The sequence below is a fragment of the Triplophysa dalaica genome, chromosome 17 (assembly GCF_015846415.1).
Source record: "Triplophysa dalaica isolate WHDGS20190420 chromosome 17, ASM1584641v1, whole genome shotgun sequence".
NCBI lineage: Eukaryota > Metazoa > Chordata > Actinopteri > Cypriniformes > Nemacheilidae > Triplophysa > Triplophysa dalaica.
This window is the reverse complement of record NC_079558.1, coordinates 12,254,816-12,278,988: the sequence shown is the minus strand read 5'-3', so window position 1 is coordinate 12,278,988 and position 24,173 is coordinate 12,254,816. Positions and strand designations below refer to the sequence as shown.

Here is a 24,173-nt window from a genome sequence, read left to right as displayed (position 1 = left end):
TGGAACTTCTTCCTACCTCGGGATGGGCATCTGTCGGTCGTCTGGACATGGTGGAACTTCTTCCTACCTCGGGATGGGCATCCCGAGGCAGAGGCGGAAAGAGAATAAAGAGAATAATTAGCGTAGCTGCTGTTCATTAACTATGCATTAAGTGAAAGCTTGGCTGAAAAGATGTGTCTTTAATCTAGATTTAAATTGGGAGAGTGTGTCTGACCCTCGAAAAGTATCAGGAAGGCTATTCCAGAGTTTAGGTGCTACGTATGAGAAAGCTCGTCCACCTTTGGTGGATTTTGTTATTCTATTGTCAAAAGTCCTAAGTTTTGAGATCTCAGCGAGCGTGATGGGTTGTAACGTGACAAAAGCTCGGTTAAGTAAGTAGGTGCTAAACCGTTCAGGGCTTTGTAAGTAATTAAAATAATTTTAAAATCAATGCGATACTTAATGGGTAGCCAGTGAAGCGATGATAAAACTGGGGTTATGTGATCGTATTTTCTTGACCTAGTAAGAACTCTGGCAGCTGCATTCTGAACTAACTGTAGTTTGTTTATCGATGATACAGGACAACCACTAAGTAGAGCATTACAATAGTCAAGCCGTGAGGTCACAAATGCATGAATAAGCTTTTCTGCGTCTGCAACACATAAACTATTTCGTAATTTGGCAACATTTCTAAGGTGGAAGAAGGCTGTTTTTGTGATATTTGAGATGTGATTTTTAAATGACAGGTTGCCGTCTAATATAACGCCTAGGTCTTTAACTGTATTTGTTGGAGTAACAGTGCAGCTTTCAATTTGCAGGCTGTAATCGGAGATATTCGGTTTACTTAATTTTGGTGCTATAAGTAATATTTCTGTTTTGCTAGAGTTTAAAAGGAGGAAATTACTAGTCATCCAATGTTTTATGTCCTCGATGCACTCTGCCAGTTTGGATAGCTTAAAGGAATCATCTGGTCTTGATGAGATATATAGCTGAGTATCATCTGCATAACAGTGGAAGCTAATTCCATGTTTTCTAATAATGTTGCCGAGGGGCAGCATGTATATGGAGAAAAGCAAGGGTCCTAAAACCGATCCCTGTGGTAATCCATAATTGACTTGCGTAAGATTTGACGATTTCCCATTTAAATGGACGTATTGATATCGGTCTGTTAAGTAAGATCTGAACCATTGCAGTGCCTGTCCCTGAATACCGATATAATGGTGTAAACGATCTAGTAGTATTTTATGGTCTACAGTATCGAAAGCAGCACTAAGGTCAAGCAGGACTAAGAGTGAGATGTTTCCTTTATCTGAAGCAATAAGAAGGTCATTTGTAATTCTAACGAGCGCAGTTTCAGTGCTGTGATGCGGTCTAAAGCCAGACTGAAACTTTTCGTGCATGTCATTATTTTGTAGGAAGGTACACAGTTGAGTTGACACTACTTTTTCTAGTATTTTAGACAAGTACGGGAGATTTGAAATCGGTCTATAGCTTCCAAGTTCATTTGGGTCTAAATTTGTTTTTTTGATAAGAGGCTTAATTACAGCCAGTTTAAAGGGTCCTGGGACATGTCCTAGATTAATAGACGAGTTGATTATGTTACAAATGGGCTCAATTACAGCAGGTAGTAACTCTTTTAATAAAGTAGTCGGAATGGGGTCTAATAAGCATGTCGTCGGTTTGGATGTTGCAATAATTTTAATTAAATCTTCCTGATTTATAGGAGAAAAACACTCTAGCTTTTCTTTTTGGGTGACGGTTGAAACTAATTCTTCCGACAAACTTGGAGGTTTGGTTTTAGCTATGTTGTCTCGTATTATTTCGATTTTCTCTGTAAAAAATTTCATGAATTCATTGCTACCAAGGTGCGGCGGAATACCCAGGTCAGGTGGAGTCTGTTTGTTTGTTAATTTAGCAATTGTACTAAATAAAAACCTTGGATTGTTTTTGTTATTTTCTATGAGGTTACGGAAGTGCTCGGCTTTTGCTGCTTTTAGTGCCTTTTTGTAACAGCTTGCACTCTCTTTCCATGCAATTTTAAAGACCTCTAATTGGGTTTGTTTCCATTTTCGCTCCAGTTTACGCGTTTCTCTTTTTAGGGCGCGAGTGGTGTTATCATACCATGGTGCTATGTTCTTTTCATTTATCCTTTTTGACTTCATAGGTGCGACCGCTTCTAATGTATTAGAGAAAATAGTGCCCATGTTGCTGGTCATGTCATCGAGCAATTTTATATTCGTTGGAAAGGTTATTAGAGAAGTCAGATCTGGCAAGTTCTTTACAAAACTATCTTTAGTAGTTGAGGTGATTGTTCTACCTTGTCGATAACGAGATATACAACTGATTTCTGCAGTGCGCAGTGTACATATTATAAGATGGTGATCGGAAACATCGTCGCTTTGAGGTATAATATCGATATTGGTTAGATCGGCTCCGTGAGATATAATCAAGTCTAGGGTATGATTAAGGCGATGAGTAGGTCTATTGATGTATTGTGTTACACCACAAGAGTCTAGTAGTTCTTTAAACGCCACAGCTAATGGATCGTTAGCACTGTCTACGTGGATATTAAAATCTCCAACAATCAGTACTTTATCGACGTTAACCAATAGATCCGATAAGAAGTCTGCGAACTCTATCAGAAAATTAGTGTAAGGCCCAGGGGGTCTATACACAGTAACCAATGTAAGAGAGACCAATGATTTTTTACTTTTGTTTGGAACTGTTATGTTCAACGCAAGCATTTCAAATGATTTAAATGTATGCATTGTTCTCCGAGTAACGGTAAGAAAGTCTCTAAAGATTGTTGCGACACCACCACCTCGACCAACCGGACGTGGCTCATGAATATAACCGTAGCTTGGAGGAGTAGACTCATTTAGACCAAAATAATCATTTGGCTTAAGCCAGGTTTCAGTGAGGCAAAGTATATCAAAACTGTTGTCTGTGATCATTTCATTTACAATAACTGCTTTTGGATTTAGTGATCTAATATTAAGTAGCCCAAACTTTAGGCGTTGGTTTTGCTCATTAAATATATTGTCTTTTGGTTTAATCATGATAAGATTTTTTCTCTGACTTTTAAATAAATTATTATTTGGTTGTATTATTCGGGGGACAGACACAGTCTCTATGCATTTGAAAGCAGTAACATTCTTAACAGTTGGGTGAGAAGAACACAGACTGTAGTTAAAATTTGTACTTACTAGTCAAATGGTGCGTAGCGTCTTTGAGATGTTGTCAGACAGAATTTCCGCTCCAATGCTGCTGGGGTGCAGCCCGTCGGGGCGGAAAAGCCTAGGTCGCTCCCAGAACAGATCAAAATTATTTACAAAGAGCAGCTTCTGTTCAATACACCATGACATTAACCAATTATTAAGCATAAATAGTCTACTGAACTTTTCGTTCCCTCGTCGGTAAGTTGGAAGCGGCCCTGATACGATGATCCTCGCCGTGGGCGATGCGTTGCGAACAGTATCGACCAGACTCCTGAAGTCCCTCTTCAGGATCTCCGACTGCCGCATTCTCACATCATTCACCCCCGCGTGCAGAACTACGGCTCCTACTCTTGCATCCTCCTTCAGAATCGCAGTTACCTGCGCAGACACATCGAGAACACGGGCGCCAGGAAAACAGTGAGTGCGCACCTTACCTTCATTGAAGGAGGCGCGTACGTTCCGGACGATTGAGTCTCCGATGACCACAGCGTTGGATTTCGTCTCGCAGAGGGCGGCATAGCGATTTCTCGTAGAAATCTCGAAGACCGGTCGCGGCGGTGGGGGAGAGGTCATCGCTCCGGTCTGGATTTCGCCTTCCGCCGTGTGTGTGCAGGTGCAGGAGTGAAGTTCATTTCGGCTCGTCGTGATCTTGAAGCCTGGGCTCTGTGCATAGAAACACACGGAGTAGAAGTGATAGGAGTATTACAATCACGTCGAACACTTACCGCAGCTTTGCGAGCGTCAGCCCGGGATGTTTCCATCGCCGTTTTACGTTCTCGCAGACGTGTTTGCCTCTCGAGTAGATCGTGGATCTGCTTCTCCAATACTTCCAGTTCTGACTGAAGTGCGAAGAAAGATTCATCATCTGCACTCAGAGGTAACGTTAAACACATATCTGAATCATTAGCCATTAGTGGTGTCATAATGAGAACAGTGAGTTAAGCAGTAAAGGCAATATTCAGAAACTAAAGGCTGGGAATGCTAACAGCCTGAGTGCTAATAGCGAATGATCGTATAAAACAAATCTATCTGTGCGTTATATGACGATATTTGGTATGGGATACACTTAAGGATAGGTTTAACCCTCTGTGAGTTATCAATTTACAATATAAATATTAAGAAATAACAGGAATAAACGATATATTTAGAAAAAGTTTGACGGAGCTCTGTCTCAAACCACGCTCTCAGCGAACAGGAAGTGATGAGGTGTTGTTTGTGAGAAGGGATTATTACATGTTGTATATTTTGTGTAACGTGAGACAACAAGCAGACAGTTGGTTAAGCCATTCTGTCTCCTTCCTGACCTGGGCCCCAGGTATTCAGCCTTTAGCGTTATTAAGACTGTTTGCCAAATTTCTAGAGAGGAGGGAAACCCCATCCCAGGAGGGATGGAGATCATCTATTTTCAACAGGTCAGGTCTGCCCTCAAAACTCTTCCAGTTATTTATAAAATCTATATTATTCTGCAGGCACCACTCAGACAACCAGCCATTTAGTGATGATAATCTGCTATAAATCTCATCACCACGGTAAACAGTGAGGGGGCCAGAGAATATTACAGTGTCTGACATCGTGCTTGTGAGCTCACACACCTCTTTAATATTATCTTTAGTGATCTCCGATTGACGGAGTCTAACATCATTTTGTGCCGACGTGAATAAAAATCTTACTGAATTTACGATTAGCCTTAGCCAGCACATTTAAATTTGACTTGATGTCAGGCGCTCTGGCTCCCGGTAAACATTTGACTATGGTGGCTGGTGCCTCTATGTTAACATTCCGGACAATAGAATCACCGATCACTAGGGCACTTTCAGCAGGTTTCTCAGTCGGTGCGTCACTGAGCGGGGCAAACCTGTTCGAGACTTTAATCGGAATGGTTGAGTGATGTTTTGTCTTGCAACTATGTCGTCTCACGGTCACAAAGTTTCCCAGCTGCAGGGGATTTTCAACTGGAACCGAGCTGTGTGCGCTAACGTCGCTCGCATCCAAAGTGTTTTCTACGGTCCTAACACTCTTACTATCCTCAAATAAAGATTGGATGCGAGACTCTGTCAGCCTAACTACTTCCGTGCATTTATCGCATGTAAAACCCTCGCCGCTGACAGAGAAGGCTAAGATAAACATATGACATGAGGTCCATGACTCACCGGGTATGAAGTGCAATCCTAACTTACCAAGGTTGCTTGATAAGTCTTTGTATATACGCGTAAAAAGAGAAACAGTTAGCACACAAGACAAATAGGGGGAGATGATATTCCACAGTGTAGACAGAAGGCAAGCTAACACGCTAATACTATGCTAGCGACGTTACATTTCAATTAATATAGGTTTAGAATATAAAGTTATAAATAATTCGAAACAAGAACAAATGTGAGGTGAATCAAGTGTCAGAGGATACAAACTAGCCACCGGCAGCGATGCAATTAGGAACCGGAATCCTCTAAAACACTTCTATGAAACGTCCTTTGAAATCCTGCTTGCAAATGTATCCTGGTCTATCTGCTTGTTTTATTATCCAATAAAAAGATTATATTGTTTTATAATCTTGTTTTATTATCTGGTGTCATTTCCCTCGCCCATTGTAGGAAAAAAATTTAGATCTCTATCAAGGATTTAAGTTTGCACATGCATTAGCAGACATCTGTTACTCCTCAATCGATCCGCATGTTTTTAACTAATGAAGGGAAGTTGAAGCCATTTTTACTGTATATTCCTAAAAGCCAAAGCTTATAAATACACGTGTACTGAGAGGGGGACCGACAAATCACAACAGCCTGTGAAGCAGAAGGTAGCTGATATGGTATCTGTGGGACATCTTCACACACATGCTCTAAGCGGGGAACCAATCCCGACAGACCTGGTCAGCTTTACAAATCTTGTACTTTATACTCGTTGTTTTGTGAGAAGAGGAACAGCGGTGAACAATACACTTGAAATACGTGAAATATAAAGCGTTTTTTTAAACTAGAAACACGAACATCCACTGTTAAACACCCAATACACATAATCAAAGCTTCAAAACAGAAAAGAATGGCCCATTTAAATAGTAGAATTCTGCTTACATGATTCCTTCCATATTTTTCCACATCACATAGATCATAGGGCTATAGATTAAAGGACTTAATGCAGCCGGGAAAACAAGTTTTAATCACAAAAAATAATCGGAAACAAATAGTGGTGCGCCATTAGTTAACCTAACACACGAACAAGCACAACGATAAATGTGACCCTGGACAACAAAACCAGTCTTAGGGGTCAATTTTTCGAAATTGAGATGTTTACATAATCTGAAAGCTAAATAAATAAGCTTTCCATTGATGCATGAGTTGTTAGAATAGGATGATAAATGGGATACTGAGATACAACCATTTAAAGCTCATGAATCTGAGAGTGCAAAAAATCTAAATATTGAGAAAAGTGCCTTTGATGTTGTTAATCAGGGGCACTGTGGCAGGCCATCCAAGCACAAAAAGAAAGTTTTCATATATTTAACAAAATTTCTTAATGGAACATGATCTTTAGTTAGTATCCTAATGATTTTTGTAATAAAATAAAAATATATAATTTTGACCCATACAATGTATCTTTGTCTTTTACTAAAATGTTCCCATGCTTACTTAAGACTGGTTTTGTGATCCATGGTCACAAATGCACTTCACAAAAAAAAGTCTCTGTCTAATGCTCATTCAAATCTTTATCGCACGCGTGCTACTCTGTTAAACTTATTCTTAGCACATACCGTTTTTTTTTGTTAGCACATTAAAAATATATGTTGCACTGTACAGTACTGTTTTAGTGCATAGTGTAAGTAGTCGGATTGGGACGCAGCATTTGTCAATTGAATAAAATTGAACATTGTGTTAATAGAACATTTCCAAATCTTTACCCAACATCTTAAAAATGATGTTAGAATAAAATATAAATATACTGTCTTCTCTGTTGCAGTTAGTGTTGCTGATGTGAATAAAATATGTTAACTAGGGAGGATTTAAATAAATGGTATGATTGTTTTTTTAAGGGATGTGTTAATGTGGCCAAAGAGTCCGTTTTTAGTAAAAAAACGGAGTGGGTCAGCTAAAAGACACCAGCATTAGTGTAAAAGTGTCTGTTCTTGTAGCCTGTTTTTTTTTATAGTTTTTCTTATTACAGTAATTCTCAAATTGAGTTTTTTCATGCAAATATTTATTTACACTAATAATGATAACTATAAAGGTCACATTTTCAAATCGTTTTAAATTGAAAGGATTAGCTACATCCACACCTATAATGATAAAGAGGGACATTATTGGGATAACATTCAGAGCATTTTCTTATGTTTTTATGGTCATAGGATTTTTATTGTTTTATTCAAAGAGAATTTCAGATTTCCACTTGAGATGGCAGTGTATAGAATGGTGCACTAATGTCCACTGTAGTGGTTGATGGCATAGTTGCACTAAACCCATACAAATGCAAGAATTTACTTTTTGAATAGCTGTCCACTGTTTTGACCTCTATACGTGAAAGGATTTCGCAAGCTTAGCCTAAACATTACATTATAACCGTTATCGTTATAGTTATCTTTATAGTCATTGTTCTTTAAAAGTAACATTGGATTTTTAAGGTACTACTTTGGTTTATGGAGTGTCCAACAACATTTTATGTATATACAAGGTCAAAAACACTATTATGTCGTAATAATAGGCAGTTATTCTTACCATACTTCTTGTCTGAATCTCAAATTCATTCATTCTGAGTCCCCTCCTGTGCGCTAGCGTTGTGTCACATGATTGGTCAGATGGTGTAGTCTCTTGTAATTAGTCAAATGCGTTCAGCATATGCCGCAAACGGAACGCCTATCATCATTACGGGAGTCTGCTGTAGTTGGCTAAAAGGTCCAAATAACGTTGGTATTGCCTCTGTTTAACATATCCTGCAGTGAACACGCCAAGATTATTGAAGCAATCTTCAGTGAAATGACGCGCACGCAAAAAACCCTGGGGTTCTACTCCTTTGGTGTCGTTTAAAAATGATTTGTAACCATATTTGTAACTCAGAAGTTCTTCCTTTGGTCCTTTAAATAAGACCGACTTAGTTTCACAACTTAGAAGACAGGTTCTAGACATGTTGTACATGCATCACGAACGAGCGACAGTGTTTTGGGGAGGAGAGTAAAGTTACCGCGGCAGTCCGAGCAGAACGTTGGCGGGGACTATTTCTACTGACATAGATACGCGGCGGATAGAGACTCTGACTAGGTCATGTCTCATTTGCGTGATTCAGAGTCGACTCCCTTTTTTACAAGCCAACAACTTTGTTATGCAACTTTGACTTACAACTTGGCAGACTGCTTACTTTCAAACACAGCAACATAACACACTGCATAAAATGTATTTTTGATGATCTAATGTTACTTTCTCTTTAATATAAACAGACCTTTACAAACAATAGTAAGCATTAGGGATGTAACAATATTATCGATATCGTGTTTTCACAATAGCAAAATTGTCTAAATGTTTTTTTACTAAAGAGGAAATTAGATTTTCCATCCAGAGAGCTGTTGAATAAACAAGTGCAGATGTGGTTGTGATATGGGGACAGGAAGCTGATCTGCACTCAGCAGGAGAAGCTGAAAGGCACCGGTTCATGAAATCAACGGTTTCATTCGCCCAACTGATATACAGACTGCTGAACAGTCTTCTTGCAAAACATAGCACCACTACAGTGCAGTGGCCCAAAACATATCTAGCCATGTTAGCTTAAATATATGAATTTCATTACACTAGATCAAACATATCAAATAAAGTGATAGTTTATAAATTCATCAGGTTTGACACACCATTAAAAAGTCCAGATGTCTTGATTTTGAGTAGTATATCTGTTGTTTTATTATAAAAGAAATTACAAAAGTTAATATTTAGTGCAGTTGTTTGCCTAAAAAGTTAGCTTAGGCTTCATTTATTTAAAAACTAATTTGGTTTGATAATTTGTGTTTAATACAAGTTGTAAGTGGCGAAATAAATTCAGAAAAGCCACTAAATTATCAGTCACAGTTGCATTCCATAGTTCCACTGTTGTGGATGGGATTATGTTAGCCATCTCTCACTGGCCTATGTTCCCCCTTTATGTTCATCACAATTTCTAGCTTTGTGTGGACACCGTTGTCTAAATGCCGCTAATCTATGTTGTCTGTGTAAGTGTCATCCTTGTCCAAAAAGTGTTCGTGGACTAGAATCAACCCAGACAAATGAGGACCAAACTCATCCTTGTTGTCTGATTCCACCCCTGCAGGCTACATGTGAACGGGGCTTTGCTGCCATGGAGGTGTCCCACCAGAAAGTGATAGATGAGCTGCAGAAAAAATACCAGCGGGAACTGGAGAAGCTGCAGGAGGATAAGGAGAGACTGCTGGCTGAAGAGACGGCAGCAACCATTTCTGGTTAGTCAGGATAAAAAACATTTTTGCGGCTTGAGTTTCTTGTGTTTGTTTTTTTATTTAGTTTGTAACTGTTGTACTAGTTTCTAACATTGCGCATACAGACTAAATAATTACTACAGGCCTTTTTGATTATTTTATTAGCCATCGAAGCAATGAAGAACGCACATCGGACAGAGCTCGAGAGGGAATTGGATAAAGCACGCAAAGCCAGCAGCAACAATGAAAACGCAGACATTGAGGAAATCCGCAGGCAACACGAGTCAGTTGTTACTCCTTTGTTGTTCATTGAACTGTAACAGGCTTGCAGTTAAATCTACCACAGCCACACCTTTTCACTTCATTGCTGATTTTTTATTGTAGATCAATTACACAAATGTACTTGATTGGCAAAACGGAAAGTGAAAAGTGTACACTTTAAAAGCAACATCTGGACAGCCAAACATGATCTTTACACTGCTATTGTGGTTTCATTAGTGACACATTTCTTGCATTCTGTTCAAATGTGTTAACCAAACACTTCTGCATACTGTACCACATTAATTAAAGTGGATGAAAAGTTTAAGACAAGCGCCTGAAGTTAAACCGCATGAGTTACCAAGTCTAAAAAATGGATATGCCTTGCCAAATTAAGTGCGATTCTAGAGTTTCTTTCAGATCCATGGTTTGTTTACATGCCTATAATCTGCCCTCAAGCTCTTGGCTGTACTTCTGTCTAGACATTAGAGGCCTTGCTCCTTTATCAAAGGTTGACACCTGAAAGTTATGAAAGAAAAACTAAAAGCTTGTATGTATTTACATTGCAGGGAGGAGCTAATGTCGTACCAGAGGGAGATTGAGGTGTTATCGGAACAGTACTCTCAAAAGTGCTTAGAAAACGCTCACCTGGCCCATGCGCTTGAGGCTGAAAGACAAGCTCTCAGGCAGTGCCAACGGGAGAACCAGGAACTCAATGCACACAACCAGGTAACCATGGCCATTGACCTGAAAGGAGAAAGTGTGACTTTCTGCACCCCTAGTGGCACAAAACAGAATTGCAAAAATAATCATGCCGCCTTATCTGTCATTGGTAAATAGAAAAAAATGTATCCGCATAATAAAATGGAATATAATCCCCTACTTCAGTAATACTTCTGCTTGTAAGCATAGCTTTGTATTCTTTGGGTTATAAGTGATAAAATACATTTAAAAAGTGAATATTACACTATCAACATATATATTTTGCATTCTTTCTGGGAAACCAAAGCCTCTATTGCAAACTATTTTGATAAGCATTTGAGGATATTAACATTTGCAAGGTTTCGTACTCATTCGTAAATGCTGAATATTTACTCATTTATAAGTTGCTCAGTTGTAAGCTTCTGCTAAATTAATAAATGCTAAAATAATAATTTAATCAGTGATCAAGCTGCTAATGTAAGATTAAATCTAAATCTTGTTGCAACATCATTTTGTTTAATTTGTTATGAAGGAGCTAAACAACAGTCTTGCAGCCGAAATCACCAAAATGCGCTCGATGACGAGTGAAGATGGTGGAGACGTTGTCATGCATAGCAGGGAATTGTATGAACTAGAGGTTTGTATTATCATCATCACTTCTAAGCCCGTTTCAAGCATCCTGGGAAAGACAGACTCATTGTTCTGCTTTGGTTTACAGGTGATGTTGAGGGTGAAAGAGTCAGAAGTGCAGTATCTGAAGCAGGAGATAAACTCTTTAAAAGATGAACTCCAAACTGCCCAAAGAGTAAGTGTTGCATCCCAATTTATGTTGTTATTAATGCCTATTAAAGATAAGAACGCTAACATGAACACATGTCATGTCCAACTTTGTGGTCATAGGATAAAAGATATGCAACGGATAAATACAAGGACATCTACACAGAACTAAGCATTGTAAGGGCCAAAGCTGAGCGGGATATGGGCCGACTTCGAGACCAGCTACAGCAGGCCCAGGAAGCACTGGGGGAACCCGCACTGGAGGATATGGAACGCAGTGGTTACGGTACCGTTTCTAAATCTTACATCAAACTAGTTGATTTAGTTCCAAAGGACATTAATAAATGGTTGACTGTCATGTGATGTCTTTCAGATATCATGAAGTCGAAGAGCAATCCTGACATTTTAAAGATGGCGGCTGCCGCTGCGAAACGCTCTGAGCGTACCATGAGGTCAAAGGTGAGTTTTCGGCACAAATTTACAGTTTTCTTAGATCTTTGCAGTTTGTGTTCATACAGTCATTTGGCAGTAAGGGTGCTTTTTTATTTAGTCATCAGTGCCACCCTCAGGTCACCGGCTTCTTTTTTTTATTCTATGAAATCCCTCTTTTGTTGCGAATTATTCCTCTAAATACTACAACATTTAGATTCTTGGTTGGCAGTTGCACAGTTTCAGCTCTTTGTATGCTGTATGTTCTGTCCAACAGGAGAAAGCCTGATAAATGGTGGTTAGAAACATGTCTTTTGACCATTCCCCTTTTCTAACACACAATGGTGTGTGTTTCTGTTTCCTCCCTTTCCCTCTGTTCTCAGTCTGTGAATCGTGACATGCCCTGGGACAGCTAAACCATGAAGACCTTATGACTTCTAATTTTAGGTAAATGTCCTTGAAAAGGATGGTACATGCCAACTCCTTGCTACATCCCTTGCATGAAGAATTAGAACATGTGTTGTATTAAGAGGGATTTATATACCACCTCTAATGTGATTGACAGATCACTTCATTCCCAGTTGTTATTTTGTTTATTGTTATGCATGTGATCCCAAAATCTTGTGGTATTTTCAAGTAATTATATGTTATGCTAATGATGTGTGTATGTGTAATCTTTATATATTTTATATAAACAAGTTTATATGCTGGAAATTCAAGTCCAATTTTTTTTAAATACCGAGTCAGTAACTCCACAAAAGAAAGGTACTTTTGTGGGTGCCAAGCTAAGTGAAATATACTAAAATTATTAAAAAAATTAAAAAACGTTTGAGTATATTATATATAATTTTTTAACGCACCGAGTTGCTTGACATCAGTAAACCACCTTCACACACCTGACACAGGTAATGCAAACACGTCTTAACTAAATCAAGTCCATTAAAATAAAAAAATATATAAATTATAAACTGTAGGTGTTGGTGTAGTGCTTCTGTCATGGACAGTTTGCAAAATAAACTGTCATATTCTGCTTGATGTTTTTGTTATGCTTAAAATACATCACAGTATGACAGATATGCATAATTCGCAGCAGTTAACAGATTTTACCATTGCATGCTACAAAATATCATACTTTGACGAGTACTGAATGAAGTACTGTTCATATCATCTGGTTTATTGACCCGTCCTCTCATAAGAAGCGCTTTCTGTCACATGTGCTTTCACTGTGCGTGTGTGCGAGTGTGTGTGCATCGATGTGTGTAAGTATGTATGCATATTGTGTGTATGGAGCATTTGTATGTCTGTCTTTTGTGTTTTCACCTTTTTCTTGTTTTTACAGGTGTATGACTTTAGTTGTTGTACTTGTAGTCGATGTGTCTCATGTAAAGCTGCTTTGTAACAATGCAAATTGTAAAAAGTGCTATATAAATAAAGTTGAGTTGAGTTGAGCACAAGAGCAAAACGACATGCTGACTGACTTTAGAAGTGTTACGCTACATCACTGGAGTGCACTCTCTGGTGGCAGTTTGTCAACATGGAATTGAATCTCTTTGTATATAAAGACGAACTTAAGGCATGCTTCTCTTGTGGTTTGGCATTTGGTACGGGTGTGGTTTTGTTGTGTTTTATGGTTGATAAAAAAAGCTAAAGGGATTTGTTGGTGGCACAATGGGTTAAATAAACACGTTTTGTTCTTGAGTTAGTACACCCAAAATGAAAATGTTATTTGCTGTTATATATAGGTTTGAAATTGATTATAATGAGAAGTTCAAGAATGAAAAAGTGTTGCATCACATTGATTGACTTTATGACTGTATAAAAATACCTTTGATGTGTATCTGAGTATGTTATTTCTCTTTCATTCTGTATTTAGAGTCTCAAGGAAGGTTTGACGGCTGAGCAGAGACTTCACTTGTTTGACAACAAGGACACAAAGGACACTAAGGAGTTCTGAAATTACGCGTCAACCTGCCTTGCTGCATGTTAATGAGACCCACTATGTTTTATCCCAGTAAATAATCACATAAGAGACACACTGGTCACAGCATATATTAAACATGGTATGAAGTTTATATTGTATGTCTATAGAAAGCATTTCATGCACTTCAGTTACTGTGACATTGTTTTGTTATCCATTGCCATGTCTTAATGTAAATACATTGTTTTTATCATGCATACATGACTGTGTAAGCTACTGTTTTAATTCTTTAGTTTGTGTGAATCACCAGTGGAATAAGTAATCACGTAATGATTTGAGACGACAGATTATTGGTGGATTATACGCATTTAACAAAGAGTAGATAAAACCATGTCATCAGGCTCGAGTCACTCTATATGTGGTCAGTACGTACATTCCCTTCAGTTTCAGTGAAATGTGACAAATAGTTTAAATTACACAACACAATGCTTGCATTAATAAACTTCTGACTTTTAATAGCGTGACACCACTTTAATGCCTCAAGTGTTGGCTTGAAAGTGTTACTTTTCCATCTCAAAATGTTTTAAATATAGGACCATCTCATACTATAGTACAATAAAGACGGTTAGAATTGATATGAATACACCTGGAGGGGTTCATTCTGGTGTATATAAACAAATTTATATGTTTCCATTATAAAAATTAATGGTCCACTTTAGTTGAATGGTAGTTACATTTTTTGGATATTGTTTCCTCAAGCTCAAAAAGCCTAGTGTTCAGTGGCAGTCCTTTGTATTTATTTAAATGTTTTGGATTTTTGTCTAACATTTCCTTTCCTCTATACATTATTGTAAATATACTGCAAATGTACACAAACCGACATGTTTAATAGCAATAAATATTTTTGCACCCTCTTTTGCACCGTTTTTGTTCACACACGTAAATAGTTTAGGCTGTATTCTAAATATAATTATATGCTATAACAACATTAAATGATTATTTATTACTGGAATTATAATTTATTTTCTAAGCAACCTGTTGTTTAATACCGGAGTAAAAGTAAGAATGCCAACAGAACTATCGTGAATGTAAAAGAATATCAATTGTTTTAATCACGTTTAAGGTAAATTTACCTCAATGTTATTAACTATACTCACTACACTGAATCCCATAATCCTGCGCAGTGGCTCCATCATTACTCCTGGCAGCTGCTGACTTCCAGCGACACCACTGCATTTATCCACAGACGTTGGACTTCAAAAGTATGAAAACATCCCGTTTCATGCATTATTCAGTTGAAACTCAACACACCATTACAAGAGCCGTGGTTGCACCCAAAATAGTGTGCTTACTGTCATTGGGATGGAGTTTACGTTGGACTGTATGTTTTCATGATTAAATCCATCTGCTATGTTTAGGTAAGTTCGCACGCGTTCTCTTTGTTTAGCGCAGCTAGTTTCGCGATGCTAACGGCTAGCTGCCAATGTTGTTCACTAAACTCCATTGCGCCGCGTCTTTAATTTGTGCAAAAAATATTCATTGTGGCATTAATTAGTAAACAGCTGCGTGGGACTCGTAAAATGAAATTGAAATGTGAGTTTGAATAATTAGTGATTGTCAAAAAAATGTTTGACCTCCATTCTATCGCAATTCTGTAACTAACATTGTGTACACCGTAAACGTCAACTATTGTGTTACTGTCCTGACAATGAACCAAACACCGAAACCGTACAGAAGTATTTGAACCTGAATTAAAAGTAGTTTTAGGGATGTTTAGCAGTTAGCTATAGCAACGGTGGTCATGCCCAGCTAACCGGATGTGTCCGAGTGTGATCCGCCAGAAGATAAACATTTTGATAAATCTATTGCTGCCTCGAAAAATTAAATAAAAGGTTTGTTATAAGTGTTACAATTTTGATGTTGTATACATGAGAAATTGTATTAAAACGTGTCACACTGTCTATTTAGGCAGTTGTTGTATAATTATTTTTTCATAAATCGGAATGCCGTAAATAAGAATGCTGCTGTATGCATTATTTTTAGGCCATATTATGAATTTAATTCAGAACAGTACAGAGAAAACCATTATGGAGGAAAACTATGTAAAAACAGGCACTAATACAAATACTGTGGTATTTCCATGGTATTGTTTTAGGTATCATATGTGCCATCATGGTCCTACATCCCTACATTTCACCATGACCTCACTAAAGTAACTTATGTGTAACCAAGGCATTTGTAGTTTGACCATGCTATTACTAATAAAAATGGTCATAAATCTGCCAAAAACATGGTTTCTACACTTTGTTTTACTATAATAAAACCATGGTTAATTTTCCTAAGGGATAAACGTGGTTCCACAACAGACTTCCGCAAAGAATGAGTAGTTGTAATTTAATTTAATACAATTAAAGTACAATAAAATATTAATAAAAATAAAATTAAAAAATATTACTAATCACTAGCAAAAACGATAACCAAACACCGACTGAAAGGTAACCTCAGGCCAAGCGTGCATGTCTGTTGAAACTGTCTATGAAACAAAAGTAAAATATTGTGGTGACATGTTGTCACATTGGGTTGTATTGTTTTTAAAAAATAATTCCAGAAATCCATTCTATGTGGTCCATTTGGCGTGTTTTATACCCCTTGTCTAGAAGTTCTTACAGGTTTATACAACGAATATACCAAATACCATGATATTGCTATCTGAGTCTGTTTCTGCACTTGTTAATCCTGCTAATATCAAATCTCACATTTAACTCAAATCAACTCAACTTTATTTATATAGCGATTTAAAAAAAATGTCATTGTTACGAAGCTGCTGTACATGAGAAATATTGACTATAAGCAAATCAACTAAAGTTATATATCTGTAAAAACATGAAAAAGGAGAAAACACAAAAGACAGACATACCCACATACAAATGCTCCACACACACACAATATGCACACATCGACACACAGGGATGGACACACAGACACGCACACACGCACAGTGAAAGCACATATTTAAGATAAAGGAGAAACACTGGTCAAATATTAAACCGACTATAAATTCCTATATGGAATATTAATTATCTAAAACTTTAAATTTTTATTTCTAAAGCAGCCAGGCAAATAGTGCAGAACAGTATGTAAACGGTGGCGAAGAACCCAAGACTCCAATCGAGAAAAAAAACCCTCAGGAGAACCCAGACCCAACCAGGCGATTCCAGATACCCTCTTGCAAAAGCTGCTGCCTCTGCACAATCTCGACAGTGCTTTCACAATGTAACAAGGAAGGCGGGACGAGAGCTTCGATAAAAACGTTATGGTTTAAAGTATCACAAATCTGGTTGAAAGGTTGGAGAAGTATATCAAACAGTAAACAGACTGACGGGTACAAATGCTTTTATATTTGCTGCATTTTGTTTACTGTTGTGTGTCTATTTACCTGCTTAGTGTGTCTGCACTAGTGTTATTAAAATAAGCACGTGTTTGCTTGCTGCTCTTCATGTGGCACGTCTTTTGGCGGGAGGAGAAAAAGGGTTAAAAAACCCTGGAGAGGGTTAAAATGAAGTGTGTTTGGCGCTAAATAAAGATTCAAGACGATGTAGCGGTAAAATATAAATTTGCCTGAGAGAGTGTGTGATGTGATTCTCCGTTGTGAAGACGCGCGGCTCAATTTAAACAGCCTAGTAAACAATTTAAAACGTTTGACTATTTTGGTTATGTCTCGCGGTCCGGATGGAAAGAAACAAAGGTCCGGACCGCGGTACGCCTATTGAGGATGACTGATATATAGTAACCTTTTAACACATTTCCTTCTTCTTTCAGTTGATATGGAACAGCCTCCCAGCAATTCGGATGGTTTCCAGCCTCAGGATCTTTCCTCCACATGCAGCCTACCCAATATATTTGATCTGTCGAAGAATGGTGAAGACGCTCTGTTGAAAGCGAATCCTTTGGATGCATTGCATGTCCTCCAGACACCAGGTTGGTTTGTTAGTCCTGGAACCAGTGATGGGTTGTTACTTCCAGAGAACGACTCTGATGCGGTGCCGCTCCCCCCAGACCAGATCCAACCGGACAACTCATTTTCCAACACCACTGTCACGCTCTCTTACGTCAGCAGGTCACAGGTTTTCTCCAACCCCAATGCCCTTTCAGATCATTCCCCAATTTATGATGTTCCACCCTTAAGCAAGGCTATTGTTCTACATCCTCCTACTTTTGATGCTACCAAGCTAGCAGCAGACACAGGAGATGCAGCTCTGTCATTGGATATGGACCAACACTGCCTCCAACAGGTCTCCTTACCTGTAGGACTAACAGCCTGTGACCAATTCAGGTTCATGTCCCCAGCTCAGGTTGTTGAAAACGTAGCCGCATTGTGCTACCTTCAACAGCACCCCGATTTAAGTGGATTGCAAGATGTTGAAAATATTGCTTTAGAAACACTCAAATCTTTGCAACAGACCAACCCCAACGATTGTAGGTTTCCTATCAATGTGGGTGAATTTCAAAACGGAGCTGCTAATTGTTTATGGAACATTGGACCTTTTGCGGAAGGCTTTACGGAAAGGGACGATGCAAACGCAGAGGGATTACACAGAAACGGCAACCCTCAGGTGGCCTTTCTGTTCTCTAGATCTGAAGAGCCAGTCACGCTTCCGAACGACCAGGGCACTGCAAGTTTTCCGGTATCATTAAACCACAACTTAATTCGACCGTTAGATCCAGCATCACAACCCGCCGCCTCAGAGATAGATGATGTTTTCTCTTGGGCACAGGAGTCACGTTCTCCAAGTGGAGAAAATTCTGTTGGCAGAGAAACGATTGATGCCGAGCAAGAACATTTGAGCAGAGAGGAGTTTAATCCCGAAACATCTGACGTGGAGAAGATGGATTCACATCCTAAATCAGAATTTATTACCAGCACTAATGAGATACATTCAGGGAGTACTGACAAAGCATGCCACATTGAAACTGTGCAGGTCAATGGGATATCTGAAGGAAAAACAGACACGTTTGAGACGACCGGAGGTTCGCTCACCAAAAAGACGTTGGAAAGAAAAAAGCTGCCCCCGAGAGCTAGGAGAGGGATGCGATTAGGAGCCATTGTTCAAAACATTCGCCCAACCAGGTACAAATCAAGTCACGTCACCAACATACAAAAAGCTCAGGCAAGCAAGATTTCCCATCTGGATGTGTCATCCATCAAGAAAAACCAGCACATTCTGGAAAGAGCTTGCACTGCGGCAGTTGAATCTAATGACAAGACCACAGTGCGTTTACAAAAAGAAGAAACTGATGACAAGACCACAGTGCTTTTACAAAAAGAAGAAACGGATGTCATAGTTTCACCCAGATGTAAAACCACAGTATCTACCTCTTGTTTCAAAAACAAACATGTTCCTAAACCTTCATTGGATCACAAACCTACAAAGACTTTTTACAAAGACGTACTGTTCGGTTCCAAAAAGAGACTGCAAAAGAACATTTTCAAAAAGCCCTTAGCGGGTTTGGGGAATCTTAAATCATTACCAACACTCCAAACCTCTCAAAAAAGGAGTCCGAAACCAATTTGGAGTCCTGCTGCTGGGAACAAACCTCATGCATCCAAAAGGAAAAGAAACAAACCAAAGCTTGGCCACACTTTCCCTTTTGCGCCCCAGGAACCAGAAATTAAACTGAAATGTTTGAGTTACAAAGGTGAAAGAAAGGACATGCCGAATGAGACCTTCGCACCATACGTGCATGTGGAGCTCCAAGATATCCCATCTTGTACGGTGGTTAACTATCCTGAAGAAAGTTTCAGACTCAAGCATGGAAAGCGTCACATGACGGATGGCTCCGTGTCCGGTACGGTTCCTGCATCTCCTTGTTTGCAGTATGGACGAGTGTCGATGGATGGCACGCAGCGGGGTCCTCTAGTGTGCTGTCTCTGTGGAGGCTCCGCCAATGCCATGGAGCTTGGAGACCTGCATGGGCCGTATTACCCAGAGGGGTTCAAGGCTGCCTCAAGGACTCTTTCCAGTCCGCAGGAGAATGAGGAGGATCACAGTGATTCCGATTTGTTTTTTTGTCCTAAAAGAGGGAAATGGGATGGAAGCAGTTGGACTAAATCTTTGAACAAGCTGTCAGAGTCTGCTGATTTGATAGCCTGTCAGAGGTGGAGCAGTGACAGCAAGCTTTCTAGATGTCCAAATGTTAAGCGACAAGGGGGGGACGCTGGCATCGATTGGTACAGCCCGCCCGTGGTTCCTCTGTACGGTAGCGAGTACTGGCTCCATGAAGACTGTGGCATATGGTCAGCAGGTGTCTTTTTGGTTAAAGGAAAGCTGTATGGACTTGAAAACGCTGTGAAGTTGGCAAAAGTGTCGGTGAGATTTAAAATTTTAGACATGTGGCTTTGCTTCACTGCATTAGAAAATCGAGCACTTATCAGCCTAAATTCTCATGCCATCCGAAATGTATATGACTACCTTTCTTCAGTTTAACATTCACAAATAATCTTATATTAAAATGTTGTCTTCTATTGGATCCTAAGTGTTGAAGTTTAAATTGTGTCACATCTATCATTAAAGTTATCCAAATGACTCCAGTGGGTCAATAAATCTCTTTCAAAGTGAAATGATACAGTTGTGAGTAAAAACTATTTACATTTTGAGCTTTAGTGACAATGAAACCAGAACAAACCCATAAAGTGCTAAATTCAGACATAATGAAATATCACATAATTAGTCAGGAGACATAGAAGAAACTGACATTTGAAGTTCTTAAGTTTCATAATGTGTGAATTTAGAGCTTATCGGTGTTTCTCTTGGTTTGAGTTTCACTGTATAAACTCAAAATATGATATTTTTTCTCTTTCTAACGTTTGCCATTTATTATTCCTGTCATTTGGGTTAATTTAATGATTACTGGATGTGCTTTTCGGGGCTTCATTTTGGATTCTGTATAAGAAGATAATTACGTTTTTTTTTAAAAATACTCAGCAGTGGTGTTGAATGATGAATCCTACACATAATTTGTCTTAAAGCATATTAAGCATACCACATTCTGTTGACATACAATCAAAATGCATTTTTAATTTAAACATTTTAATTAGTGGTGGGCCGTCAACGGCGTTAACGTGCTGCGTTAACGTGAGACTCTTATCGCGCGATAAAAAAAAATGTCGCCGTTAATCTATTCTCAAAGTTGGGTTGGGAGCTGGGTCTATACTACGCAAGCTATGATGACTTTCACCTTGATATTTTAGCATGGATGTACACCTAGCTTAATTGCAGTGTACCGGGCGAGAACAAGATTTTTCAACTCGCGTGATTCGCGTAATTCGCGTCATTCGCGCCGCCTCATCATCTCATGACCAGGGCTTCATTCGCGCGATTCGCGCCGCAAGTAGGTGTATCGCGTCTTTGCATTGACTTAACATGTAAATCACTCACTTTTGACGCGCCATTCGCGTTTGGTCTGAACAAAACATAACGTTACTGTGAAATTACCACATCAAACGTGACGTGTTAACATGGATGCAGCTTCGAAGCCGCTGGGTTGCTTCAGGGAAAATTTTATTTTTAAGAAGCTTCCCAATGGAAACATCGGCAAGACTAAGGTTGTTTGCACCTTGTGCAATGCGGAATTGGTTTAAAAAAAATTTTCACTCAACAGGAAGTGGTCTAGCTTTAGTTGAAAACAGTAAATTCGTTTTGGCACCTAATGTATTATGGCTCCTATATGACATATCGCTTGTTGCTCCCTAACTCTTTGTAAGTTGCTTTGGATAAAAGCGTCTGCTAAATGACTAAATGTAAATGTACTGTAGGAGCTCTTCCAGTCTCAAGTACCACCTAAACGCAAAGCATCCCTTAGCTAATGCGGAAGTAAACACAAGTACATCTTATTGAACATAATTTATTTTCATAACCAATTATCAAAGTAGAACAGCTTTCTCAAGCAGTTTGTGATGCATTTTGGAAACAGGAGATAAGCCCCTGGTCTAATGCGCGTCCTGGCTTGAGACACCCATTCTCAAAGACTTACTTTTAGTCATTATTTGGGTAGCACACATATTCTGAATGCCTTTGGCAGAATTCAAATGAGCCATTTTAATCTAGATTAATCAAGATTAATTCCAAAATTAATCTAGATTAATCTAGATTAAAAATAAATAATCTATGCCCACCACTAATTTTAATATAATTTGTATATGGAGTTGGATATTAAATTATTTGTTTGTGTTTAACTGAAGAAAGGAATTCATATAAATGTTCGATGGTGTGAGGGTAATGTTAAACTTTTCATTTCTATAGGTGAACTATTCTTAACGCAGTATCCTTTTTTTTAGATTTGTTCAATTTGTCAGAATAAGGGGGCAACATTGGGCTGTGTTTTCAAAGGCTGCCCCAACAAACATCACTTCACATGTGCAATGCAGTCAGGTAAGAAACTTAAACAGATGTCGCTTCTTGTGTGTTGTTCAAAAGAAGACAGAAAACGGCGATCCTCGCATAGTTTTGCGGTTTTGAAATTTCAACGCCAGTTTGGCAGACAGCTTGTTGACAGCTGCTTTTGTTTTTTAATAAACACGTTTAAACTTGTGGTCAGACACGCATATAAACAACAAAGTGCAAGTAGGATTGCGGAAATAAACTTGCCCGAGCGTGAGAGTAATAAATAAACTTTTTGAAACTCTCCAGCTGAAACGTCACAGAGGAAACATTCTGGAACAGTGAAATTTGGGTTGGTGTTATTAAAGCGGTTATCAAAATCAGAAAGCCCAATTGTTTGTAATCTAGCCCCGAGTGTTTTGGCCTGGAAATATAACAATAGGAATTCAGCTAAAAATCTCTGCTGACGCTGTCTACACAATGCTGACTGCAGCCTCTCTCACACGCGCCGAGTCTGACACACACAGGCACACACATACCACGTGACTGATTTCAACCTATCGTAGAAGATCACAATGCAGTTGAGCTGCTCGACATTAAAATATAACAGTGTGAGGGCAGAGAAAACTACAGAACAGCCATGGCGTGTGCCAAGAATCAAACAAATCTTCTTTCATTTTGCAGAAGACAAAGAAAGGTATTAACTTCAGTGTGCGAGTACACCTAGATGAAAATGTACACCTAAAACTCATAATTTAAAAGTCCAGATTATCACAAAAATAGCCCGCACAGTTGTTCGTGATTCTGCTATTGCGGCATAATCTTAATAAAAATCTATGCAAAGATAGCAGAAATTAATAGTTTCAATTTGTGATGAATTATTTTTACGAGGATAATGCACAGATGTTCCCTGTTGCTCATGTGAGGTCAGTGAGTGGTCTGTGTGAACCTTTCTTAACTTACCTGGCTGCTGCCTCACGTAAGTGCCAAGGACCGGGCGAAGCAATAATATTCTAATATATAACAGCGCAGTGGAGCAATACTGTTTTCTTTTCCGTGTAAAAAAACATCAACTTTGAGCAAATGCTTCCCCTTAGCGCGCAAATCTTGTCTTACAGGCTTTTTGCTTGAATGGTAAAATACACATATAATTATGTTAACATGTCTGTCAAGTTATTTTAAACGCAATTGGGTATGAAGTAGACAAACAGTTCCCTTTCTGTCGGTCTCTCGACGTTGTGTCGAGAACGACAGATGGGGTTCGCCCTTGCGAACCAATCAACTCTGAATACTATAGAAAAGGCCAATGAAATTTGGCGAATGAAATTTGCATGCCGGTCTCCGCCCCCGGATGTCCGGTATAAAAGGAAGCCGGCATGCAGCATTCATTTACCTTTTGTTCTTCAGAGCCTTCGCTCAAGACTACGAAAAAAATAATTCAACAAATTCTTCTTCTACATTGCCGGATCTACGACGTAGAGCAGCGGATCGTCCCTACCTGGGCGTCTCGGCGCTTCCGGAGGTGTTAGAGAGTTTTCTAAAAAGGTCCTTTTCAGGACTGAGCATTCTCCAGCACTGCATGTCCCACTGTTCTCTTAGGTGCGGCACGCTCATCGAGGAGGGGGAAGGACACGGTCGCTGCGTTAGGTGTCTGGGCGTCCAGCACGCTGAAGCAGCGTTCCTTGACACATCTTGCCCGCACTGCGGGCAGATTGTCATTCAGAAGTTGCGGTCACGGGTGGCTGTCTTCCTACGAGAACCAGCCACCATTTCGTCTGCTCCCCGGGCCGTGACATCGGTGGCTCAGCCCCGAAGTCCAACTGTATTAGCAGCGTTAGTGATGTGGGGACCTCTGCGAACGTAAACCCGCCAGTCAAGTGCTCACGGGCCGATCGCACCCCGATTCGCTCTTTTGAACGTTCCCCAACCGGCGGTGGCATACAGTCCGGATCCTCAGGCACGCACTCGGAAACGATGTGTGACGTAGATGAGATGTCGCTCGCAGCATCGGAGGGAGACTGGCATCCGACTCTGACGAATCCGAGCTCCCCCCAGGGGGATCGACCTCAGGAGGAAGCAGATGTGATGTCAACCATGCTAACCCGGGGATACTTGCC

At 39.4% G+C, this 24,173-nt stretch overlaps 2 protein-coding genes across 10 annotated transcripts in view; both read left to right on the top strand.

Moving 5' to 3' along the window:
• The window catches only part of mprip (myosin phosphatase Rho interacting protein), a 71,636-nt gene extending 57,044 nt beyond the window's left edge, over nt 1–14,592 (top strand). For all 5 annotated transcript variants that reach the window (XM_056770599.1, XM_056770601.1, XM_056770598.1 and 2 more), the window contains 8 exons: nt 9,471–9,618; nt 9,760–9,877; nt 10,422–10,581; nt 11,087–11,191; nt 11,273–11,359; nt 11,455–11,617; nt 11,705–11,790; nt 13,634–14,592. In XM_056770599.1, the coding sequence (XP_056626577.1) occupies nt 9,471–9,618; nt 9,760–9,877; nt 10,422–10,581; nt 11,087–11,191; nt 11,273–11,359; nt 11,455–11,617; nt 11,705–11,790; nt 13,634–13,714 (948 nt within the window). In that variant the 3' untranslated portion in view covers nt 13,715–14,592. The remainder of the gene's footprint in view (nt 1–9,470; nt 9,619–9,759; nt 9,878–10,421; nt 10,582–11,086; nt 11,192–11,272; nt 11,360–11,454; nt 11,618–11,704; nt 11,791–13,633) is intronic.
• Nucleotides 14,593–14,860: 268 nt separating this feature from the next.
• Nucleotides 14,861–24,173, top strand: part of si:dkey-94l16.4 (transcription factor 20) — a 47,907-nt gene continuing 38,594 nt past the window's right edge. For all 5 annotated transcript variants that reach the window (XM_056770605.1, XM_056770603.1, XM_056770604.1 and 2 more), the window contains exons 1-3: nt 14,861–15,096; nt 17,498–20,046; nt 22,014–22,107. In XM_056770605.1, coding sequence (XP_056626583.1) covers nt 17,503–20,046; nt 22,014–22,107 — 2,638 coding nt within the window. In that variant the 5' untranslated portion in view covers nt 14,861–15,096; nt 17,498–17,502. The remainder of the gene's footprint in view (nt 15,097–17,497; nt 20,047–22,013; nt 22,108–24,173) is intronic.